Here is a 10,481-nt window from a genome sequence, read left to right as displayed (position 1 = left end):
ATAACAATAAAAATAATGTTTATCAACACAGGATTCCCTTACTTTTTTCAAATTAGCCAATATAAAAAGCAGTGCTACTGCGACATTTTCCGGTACTAAACTCCAATAGTTAAAAGCAAATTATTCTCATGAAAATGTCGTCAATGGCAACGAAGCCCTCCTCTGACCTCGTCAAGCTCGAACCTCTTACCGGTCTGAACTACCGCCGGTGGGCGATTAAGATGATGATCCACTTCAAGTCTGTCGAACTCTGAGATAAGTATTATTTCTTTAATACATGTGTATGTGATAATTCATTTAATGGGTGTTAGAAATACTTTCATGCGTCATCACCAGATTATATTTCATTTTTTGGTTTGTTCTCTTCAGTGTGCACAACATGAGGATTGACATAACTAAGAGATAATTAGCTACATGCTTTTCAGCACACAAACTTTTTAATATTCTGTATATATTATGACTTAGTCATTATTAAATTTTGTGCTCTTGAATTTAAAGTGCAAGAAGTTATAGTTATGATGATGACATATCACATAATTATCTTTTATAGCATATTGAACTTGAAGAATTGAAATAGCAAGATCATTATATTACTTAAATATGTCCTCTCACTCTTAACATCCAAGATATAAATGGTTAATATTGATGATCAATATTCATGCATATTGTTATTTCTATGTGTAGGCATGTGTTTCTTGGATTTAGAATTGTACGAAAATGTTATATATAATGTTCTTCGCAAAATGAGATTAAAAGTGATTATATGTTAGATAACTGAGAACATAAATTTAAGTGATACATGATTAATTTATTAGTGGGGGCTATTTGTTCCTTCAAGTTGAATATGAGATGCATATATAATTATATATCATTGTCACATGATTTTTAAAGATTTGAATCATGTACTAAAATTATTTGTATAAAGATATAATAAGCATATACAAAGGCTTTAATGCAACTTGTTTGTAGCATGGACTTGAAGAGTCATCATTCATGTATACTTATATGATAATAGACTATCGTATGCTAATGATTATGTTGAGCATTAGTAGTCATATATCATGGGCATTGATCATGTTCCCTTAAAACTATCATAATGACATAATTTAGAAGGTGGTTTGCATATATCTTGACATCCAATTGATTATTATCTTTTGAGAGCATGTGAAACGTGAAATATATATTGTGACAAACATTTTAGAAATTACCATTCCATATTTTGTATGGTGAGTGCTTTGAATATTATATAAAAAATTAGCAGCGGTGTACACAAAGATAAGTGAATTGCTATTACTCACATATATATGAGCTTTATGAATTTGTTGTGTTAGAAGTATTGATTTAACACTACTGCTAAGTGATTAAATCATCAATATGATATAAAGCCTATAAATTGTGTACTTATGCACATGTCAATTTACAACATTATGTGTTATTATTGTGGATATATTACAAACATTGCACTATCTGATGAGATACATACTATATTACGGTCACATAATCTTAAATATTTAAATTGTGTACTGAGTTTAATTTCAAAGGCTTTACTCACATTTATGGTGGTAGCATGGAAAAGTCATTGTTCTTGAATACTCTGTATAGGAAGATGGTTTTTAAGAAAACTTCGGTTTCACCACTCGACCTGGGAGTTTTAAGAAGTAGGGTGTTAATCATGCAGGCTAGTTAGAGCGCCACTTGATCTTCACCTGAAATAAGGTTGACTTTCATATGTTGTTAATCAAAGCCTTGCAATAGAAATTGTTGAAGTACTGCAATAGTAGTATTGATCTGCATCCTATGAATGCTTAATATGAGTTTTAATTTCTTCAAGGGAATGGAAACTTGTGCAAGTGGTAACTCTGAAGTCTCATTGTTGAGAGATATTTCTGAATAAATATGAGCTCGAACATATTCCTTGTGTATAAGATTAATTTATTATAAGAATATGATGTGAAATTTGTGATTATGTTGTTCAACTTGATGTAGCATGTGGACAACATTATTTCTATGGCTTACTAACAATGAGCATTTGTATATATATATATATATATATATATATATATATATATATATATATATATATATATATATATATATTATTTAAACTCTTGGTTGAGTCATATTGAAATAGCTATAATTCCTAGTTAAAGGGTAATTGTGATCAATTGAGATACCAAGTTTGTTGAAATATATTCAACTGTTGAGCATGTATCAGGCAGAGTGCGAAGCTTCTATAATGCTCCACAAAGCAAATCGGCAAAACTCAGTTTACAAAGGAGCTAATGTTGTGCACAAATCATCAGCCTGGGTAAGAGATCAAATACATTTGACAAAAAAAAAAATTGTAAGTGTTGCATTGTGGGGGTAATAAACTCCTTATATTTTCATCAAAAGTTTCTCTGTGGTATTGAGAATAGTGATGAAAGAGAATGTTTCATATTAAACATGAAAATCTCAAGGGATTATTTACGAGTAAACGAAGTACTTGTCAAAGTGCATGTAAGTTTGGTCAAGAGAATCAACTTACTTGAGGGCTAATTATGAGGATTAGTCGTTGACTCATTGGAAGGACTTAAAGTCCAAGTGGTAATGAATTCGTGGTGGATCCCACTTCTGTAGTCAAACGAAACCATGAAAAGAGTTACAAAATAGTACACTAGTTGGTCATTCTGACAGTGTGTGTACTTGTGAGGTTGAGCTACAGCTCTTAATGAATTCATAACTCTTTGAGAAAGGGTGGTTTTGTTGAGACAAACCAAATGAATTCACCGCATAATGACATGAGTACAAAGTGCTCTTGGTGACTTATACTCAATTGGGATGGTCTATGTTGAGATAGACTTAAAGAGATCCCTAACTTGAGTAGAAAAGGGCTAACCGCCTCTTATGAAAGATAATGGGGTTATCCCAAGAAGCTGAGTGGCTAAAAATATGTTGATAAACGTGGAGTTGTGGGGGTGTCTAGCTAACACCTTCACTACATATACATTGTGATTCACAAACTGTCGTTTGCATTGCAAAGAACAATGCCTATGATAGAAAGAAAAGACTTACAACTGATTTATGTCATTTACTACTCTATAAGCCTTTAAAGGTGGTCTATACTGAGATAGACTTGATAGAGTTAAAAGTCTATATTGAGATGGACTTGACAAGACATAAAAAACTATAATGCGATTAGACTTGATAGAGTTAAAAGTCTATATTGAGATGAACTTGAAAAGACAAAAAAAACTATAATGCGATTAGACTTGTCAGAGTTAAAAGTCTATGGTGAGATAGACTTTGACAGGGTGGAAGTCTATATTAAGATAGACATAACAGACTTGTATAAGCTAGATTAACAATGGAGAATGAATTTATACCTCTTGATCTAGTTGGGCAAAAAGTCGAGTGGCTGAGAGACCTACTGACAAACATGCCATGGTGGGGGTGTGCTACACCGTCTATGCCCATACACTGTAACTCACAAAGAAGGCACATAAGGGTCATACATGAGTCTATAAAACAGTTGATTACGACTGGAGCACTCACATTAGAGTATATGGAGCCCGAGAAGAATATTGAAGATCCTCTCGCTAAAGGACTAAATAGAAAGGCCGTCCTCAATACATCGAAGGAAATGAGCTTAAAATCAACAAAGTAAGCCAAGCTTACGTACTCATAAAGCAACTGAACATGAGATGTTCTAAGTTAAGGTTTACAAAGAGGTAGACCTCAAGTCAAAAAGTTTGACTTCCGAAGAACCTGCATAATGGGTGCTGATGTGTGCACATGAGTTCAAAATTACATCTCCTTGTCTAGTTCAAGATTCAATTCACTACTAAGGAGAAAGTTACTCAAGTCACTACGTTTCAGTTCAAGGTCTAAACCACTGGCATTAAGGTCAGCGCTCACTTCCGCTCAGACATCTACTTCCTTCACACTTGTCTGAATGTGTGGGGGATGTTGGGAATAACATTCAAAAATTGATTCATGAGTTGGTCCAAAACTACTATGTCTAATTATTTTTGTGGTTGCTAGTTTTTCACTCAAATGAGTGAATCTCATTTGATTAGAATGAGTGGTCCAGCACTGGTTTTGGATTTGGATGGTTGAGAAGGGAAGCCTATGTAGTATATAAGGGGCACTTCCCTTATTCATTAAAACACACAACAATTCATTCTTCTCTTCTTCTATTCTCTCTGAGCCTCCTATCTGAGCTCTAAGTTGGGTCCTAGTGTGACTGCGAATACCTGTGCCGGTATCTCGTAGAAAGTCTGTGTGCAACCAGTCGAAAGCACCCGGTTATCCCGGCAATTTACTTTTAAGGTAGTGTATTCACACGACACAGGATTCCCTTACTTTTCCCAAATTAGCCAATATAAAAAGCAGTGCTACTGCGACATTTTCCGGTACTAAACTCCAACAATGGCAACGCATGTGTACCCCGAAAGCTGCTGGAAGCCTTGGATTTAAACAGCTTAATAGATTTAATCTTGCACTTCTTGCAAAGCAGGGCTGGCGTCTTCTACAAACCCCTCATCTCTAGTAGCTCGGATTTTCAGATCTCGTTATTATGCTAATGGTGAGTTCCTGGACGCGAAGATTGCAACTAATCCTAGCTATGTTTGGCGTTCAATCTTGGCAGGAAAAGACTTACTCTCTACGGGATGTGTAAAACGTATTGGTAATGGGGAGAGTAGGTAGGTGTGGAAGCATGCATCCATGGTTACCGGATGCGGCTAATCCTTTCATTCAAACACCAAGCTTGAGCCAAGATCCATGCATGAAAGTAAGCGAGTTGATAGATCCGGTGACGAAAGATTGGGATGAACTGAAGCTGGAAAACATCTTTGATGCTCGGGACATAGCATTGAAACGCAAAATTCCTGTGGCTCCTACTTTTGACGATAGCTGGTGTTGGCGCGAAGATATTATAGGAGAATATACTGTAAAACAGGGCTATAAAATGATTGTAGTGCTTAATAACAGTGAACAGATGATCAACTTTGCTTGGAAGGAGCTATGGAGGCTCAAGATCCCTCCAAAGGTCGGTAACTTTGCTTAATTGGAGATGTTTGCATGGCATCCTCCCAACAATGGCAGTGCAATGGTCGAGAAGGATGAATGTTGATGTGAATTGCCATTTATGTAAGCAACAACCGGAGACCTTGAGGCATTTATTTCTGGATTGTGCACATGTACAGCCATTGTGGTTGAAGATGAAGAAGATTTTGTGGTCTGTGTGAGTAGGTGGCTGGCGTCAAATGATCATCAGATGGCTAAACAATGTCTTGCAGTATGCTGGGTAGTGTGGAAGCACCGTAATGCGTTGCGGTTGTATAGAATAATGAAGTGTGGCATCCGCTAGTTGTTAAAGCTGATATAACCAGGTTACTTGGAGAATGGGAGGAATTTTTGCAGCCGCATGCATATGGTCGTCCGGTAGCTCCAGTCTCATCGGAGGTTTCAAACGTTTTGCCAGGAGCAAAACTTCTTTATGTTAATGCGGATTTTTTGGTATTTATATGACAAATGGTGAGGGAGAGTACGTGGCTGCAAAAAAATGGCCCTATAAGATGTTTGAGTGATGTCTTTCTTGCTGAAGCTATGTCGATCAAGGAAGCATTAACTTGGGCTAAGGAAAGAGGAGAGAACAATGTGATTATATTTTCGGATTGTCAGATGGTAACCAGGTGTTTTGATGGTGCGGTACGTAATCATTCGTATGCAGGTTGTATCCTTGAGGAGTGCCGAAATTGTCAAAATCTAAAACGACACTTTGAATCAGTGTCTATTCATTTTATTCCAAGATCAGCGAATAAGTATGCCCATACTCTTGCTAGAACTACTCGTTCTCAGTCTGGTCCTGTGTCTTGGCTTTCTGTGATTCCTTCTTGTATTGAACATTTATTTTAATAAAAATTTCATCTTTAACTTTCAATATATATATATATATATATATATATATATATATATATATATATATATATATATATATATATTATTTTTTTTCTACTGCCATTGATACATTGTGCATCGGGCCTTCAAATTGTGGCCAACTTTGTCTAGTTCAATATGGTTACTTCTAGCATTGTTCAAAGAGTCTACCGCTTCTGTTTCTATCTACAGGAGGATTTCTTTATTATTCTACGTGATATTTTAGCTAAAATGGAAGGGTGTGTTTGGTTGGTGGGTTTTGCCCATAGGAATGGGTATGAAAGTGATTGTTGTTGTTTGGTTGATAGGTTTTTAGAACACTACTATGAGTTTTGAATATCCCATCAATTGAAAAATTCATACCCAAATACAATAACAGCACGTTTGGTTCACGGAATGAATTTGAAGGGAATAGAAATGTTATTCCAGAGGGAATGAAATATGTAAGGAATATAATAGGAATTGTATTCTGTTGTTTGGTTGGCTAAAGGAATAGACTTTAGTAATTGTATTCTAGTGTTTGAGTGGTTAAATGAATAGAAATGGAATAGGTTTTAAAGACATAAATACCCTTATACAAAATAATAATAATTATTATTATTTTTTTTTTGTGAATGCACTTTCTCAACCTACTGAAACACAAAGAGCCAATAACGCCTCCACTGAGGCTCGAACTTACAACCTTCCAAATGGAAGTCCAACCCGGATACCATTAGACCACATAGTCCTGGTTATTATTATTATTATTATTATTATACAAATATATATTTATATTTATATTTATTTTCCCACTTATCCAACATCGGTTGGAGAAGTAAGGAATGGATCCTTGAGACTCCTATAAAAGGAGCCTCAAGGCTCCATAATTTAAATTGCAATGCTCATCCGCTAGGCAAGCTTGCAATGCTCATCCGCTATCGCAATGCCCATTCGCTTGGCATGCAGATGGGCAAGCTGCTTAATTTAGGAGCCAAGGCTCCATAATTAAAGAGTCTTTTATATATATACACACACACACATTTATATAATACATTATATTTATTAAATAAATATAAATATTATATAATGTGTGAAGGGTATTTTTGGTATTTGTGATATAAAAGTTATTCTTAAGGACATGGGAATAGCTAATACCAAGGCCCCCATAGGAATGGCTATTCCCCTTGCGAAGGTAATAGCTCATTCCTAGGCATGTTATTCCCATGACAAAATGATCCAACCAAACTATGGAATAGGTCTATTCCAAGGAATGTTATTCCATTCCTGATCTATTCCATGAACCAAACATGCCATAAGGGTTTCATTCCCTTATTCATTCTCAACCACTACTATTAGTAACCATTCCCATTCCACCCTACTACCAAACATGTTAAATATTTTCACCAAAATCCATTATCATTATCAAGTATTTGATACCCATTCCGATTCCGATTCCTTTGTGTGAACCAAACACACCCGAAGAAGTTACTGAAATCCGGTGTGTCCTTGACGCACATGTCTCTGTTATGTTATGAAATTCAAATTTCAAGGAATATCAATTAATCTCCTTTATGCAAGCATCTCTCTGATGGTAGTCATTTTCAGCCATTCCTCATTCCTGCTCATCTCTTCAACCTTCCGTTAGTCTCTCCGACAACAACTTATCCAACCTCATTCCTGCTCATCTCTTCAACGCCACCGTGGGTTCCCATTGGAGACCCAATGTCCGGAGCCAGAAGCTCAAAACCCTAAAATTTTCCCAAATCAAGAAGCTCCGAAAGATCCAACTTTTTCATCAAACGGGCTTGGAGAGAGAGGTAAAGCGAGACCCGGGTCCGGTGCGGTTTCTTTAATTTCCGGCGTCTCGGTGGTGATCGGAGTGACGGGCTTGGAGAGAGAGGTAAAGCGAGACCCGGGTCCGGTGCGGTTTCTTTAATTTCCGGCGTCTCGGTGGTGATCGGAGTGGTGTTCTCTTCAGTATGGGCATACCGGAAAAAATGGAATTCCGTTGAGGAAAACTAGAGAAACAAAACCTGGACACGACAGAAGCGCACAAGACCGAAGAGGGGTAAAAATATAAATACTCAGTTCTCGACGAAGGATTCTCTTTGGAAATAGAGGATTTATTGAGGGCGTCAGCATACGTAGTAGGAAAGAGCAGGAGTGGTTTTTTTTTTAAATATTTAACAAACACACATAACATTTTTTTATATTAATAATGAGATATGTAATTTATAATGTGTTTTTTTTTTTAAATTATTTTATCAAATTAATTATGTTTCATATTTTGTTAGGAATATTTTTATAAAGTTTGGATGGATTTTATTTTTTGCTTATATCCAACAATAATATTTATACCTATATTTCTTAGATATTTTTTTTCAAATTATGAAAAAAATTTCTGGATCTATCCCTGCTTCTTTGCCCCCCCCCCACCAACGAAATTCCTGGCTCCGTCCCTGGTAAGCATCTATTATCTTCTTCCTTAGTTCATTTCGTGTTTCTGCATTGCATAATCATAATTCCATTTGTTACTAATTAGTGATCACAACAATCCTGGCATTTAAGATGACTGAACAAAATACTAATGCTTGTTGATTTCGTGTTTATGGTAGTTTGGTGTCAAATTTTTTCCAAATTGAAGAGAAATTTATGGTAATCTGCCTGGTTTTGGGTAGTTATATGACCGTAAGCACTTCGTTTATTCCTGAATGTCGAAAATTCCTGTCTAAGATTAGGATTATCTCATGATTCATGAAGAAGTTCCACAGTGGTTATGTGGGTTGGATGTTAAAGATTTTGCAGAACAGCAGTTTGGCCTTGGTGCACGTTTTAAGATATTCGAGATAGAAAATTTCTTAAGTGCCTTGGTGTCCAGCTCGTCACGCCCGTCGAGAAAAGGCCGACCGGAAGTCGTAATGCTGCAGCACCTGGTACGAAGAAGAGAGCGAAGCAGGAGAGGAGTACGGAGAGCAGTTGAACTAAATACGCCATTTTCTACGGTCAACTTGTGAGGAGAATAAAGTTATGGCAAATACTGGCAGTGGAAGCAACGACTATGTTATACTCCGTACTATTTCAATTTTGACTACTTATTTGAGGAGGAATGAGGACTGGGCAAAACTAAAGTGGTACTTTGCTCACACCATTTTTACAACATCTTAATTTCACTTGCAAATTTTAATTTTGGTCTACTGATTATTAGAGTTGTGTTAATTGCAACACTTTGACTTTCAAAAATATTAATTTAGTACTTTGACTATGCAAAATAAATTTTAAATCAACAATTAATCTTAAATGAAAGGGGCAAAGTCCTCATTTCATGTTATGTCCAAATAGGATACGCCATTGCTATCGCCTCTGGCAGTCTGGCTTCGTTCTCCTCTTCTCCGACCTCATTCTCAAATCTCACTTCTTATAGTTGCTCAGGCGGAGGAGCTAACACGTTTCGCCTTCTGTCAAGATCAGGTCTACATTGCTGGGCTTTTCTTTCAGCACCTCCCATGCCTTCAGACCATCAGGAACTGCAAGAACACAACAAATGACTTTTCAAAATCCCATAAAAAATCAGATTTTTAGATTGGGAAAACACAGTGATCTTTTGGTTCCAATTTTCACCTTTCATAGGTTGCCTGTCTATAACCTTTGGGCACTAACTGCAATTCAAGAACTTTCTCATAAACTAAATTTCAAAAACTTTATAGTAATCTCCGAATCCAACCCCAACTTGATCAAGATTAAGGTTTCTTACAGTTTTCTAAGTCAAACATCAAACTTTGAACATGGATCTAACCTCTGTAACTGCATTTTCTGAGAAGAGCAGCAATGATCTGGCGAGTAGAATCGTCAGCTTCCACCAACAAAACTCTGAGCACCATCTTCGTCAGAAAGCTCTCCCACCTCAACGCTGCCGCAGCCGTCTGCGGCGGTTCTGCGCTGTTTGTTTCCCCATTCTTCTCCTGTTTCGCCTCGATTACTTCCATCTGCTTTGTTTCTTGAACTCCGAACTCCGTTCTGCCGCCGTTCGCCTGCGCTTCACCCATTCTCCCTAGCAAAATAAACCCACCACTCTTTCCGATATTCGGTGCTCCGGTAACAGAAAAAACCAACTGTAGTGTGTCGAAGGTGGTGAAATTCAATGCTGTGTCATGTCTGGTTTCTCATTGCTTTGCCATCTAAAAATATCTCCGAAATATTAAGGCCCATCTGCATCCATAATCAATGGTCGTGCAATCCTTAACCTCCTCGCATCCAATGGCCCATAATCAATCATATTCATTGCTATCAAAAGGACATAACATTGCTGACTGCGAAATCAGTGATAATCGGAGCGGAGATCTTTAGCATCACTGCGGCGGAGATTATGGTGGTAGAATTCGGTGGACGTGCTGAAGGGAAGGAGGTAGGTGAAGGAGATTAGGATAAAAGACGTTTCTGCCCCTACTATTTAAGATTAATTGGTGAGTTAAAATTTTTCGGTCACATTTGGTCGGTAATTTGACCGTTGTGACCAAAATTGATAAGAATTGCATAGTCAAAGTACTAAATTAACATTTTTGAAAGTCAAGTGTTGTAATTAA

The 10,481-nt window shown here is 36.8% G+C and overlaps 1 protein-coding gene across 1 annotated transcript; it reads right to left on the bottom strand.

The window, feature by feature from the left end:
- Nucleotides 1-9,194: 9,194 nt before the first annotated feature.
- Nucleotides 9,195-10,206, bottom strand: LOC109179851 (two-component response regulator-like APRR5). Its single transcript, XM_019329326.1, has 2 exons — nt 9,695-10,206; nt 9,195-9,425 (listed from the first exon to the last, which is right to left on the bottom strand). Exons 1-2 carry the CDS (start codon nt 9,942-9,944, stop codon nt 9,340-9,342), a joined length of 336 nt encoding a protein of 111 aa, XP_019184871.1. The 5' UTR covers nt 9,945-10,206; the 3' UTR covers nt 9,195-9,339.
- Between the last annotated feature and the right edge of the window lie 275 nt (nt 10,207-10,481).

The sequence above is a fragment of the Ipomoea nil genome, unplaced genomic scaffold, assembly GCF_001879475.1.
Source record: "Ipomoea nil cultivar Tokyo-kokei standard unplaced genomic scaffold, Asagao_1.1 scaffold0980, whole genome shotgun sequence".
Lineage (NCBI taxonomy): Eukaryota > Viridiplantae > Streptophyta > Magnoliopsida > Solanales > Convolvulaceae > Ipomoea > Ipomoea nil.
The sequence above is the reverse complement of the archived record's forward strand: the minus strand, read 5'-3'. Positions and strand labels throughout refer to the sequence as shown.

Excerpts from the sequence above, each read along its gene's own strand:
- LOC109179851 (XM_019329326.1), bottom strand. The coding sequence starts at position 9,944 with ATGGGTGAAGCGCAGGCGAACGGCGGCAGAACGGAGTTCGGAGTTCAA. Across the intron at positions 9,426-9,694 it reads CAGAAAATGCAGTTACAGAG|TTCCTGATGGTCTGAAGGCA; the intron begins GTTAGATCCATG and ends GTGTTCTTGCAG.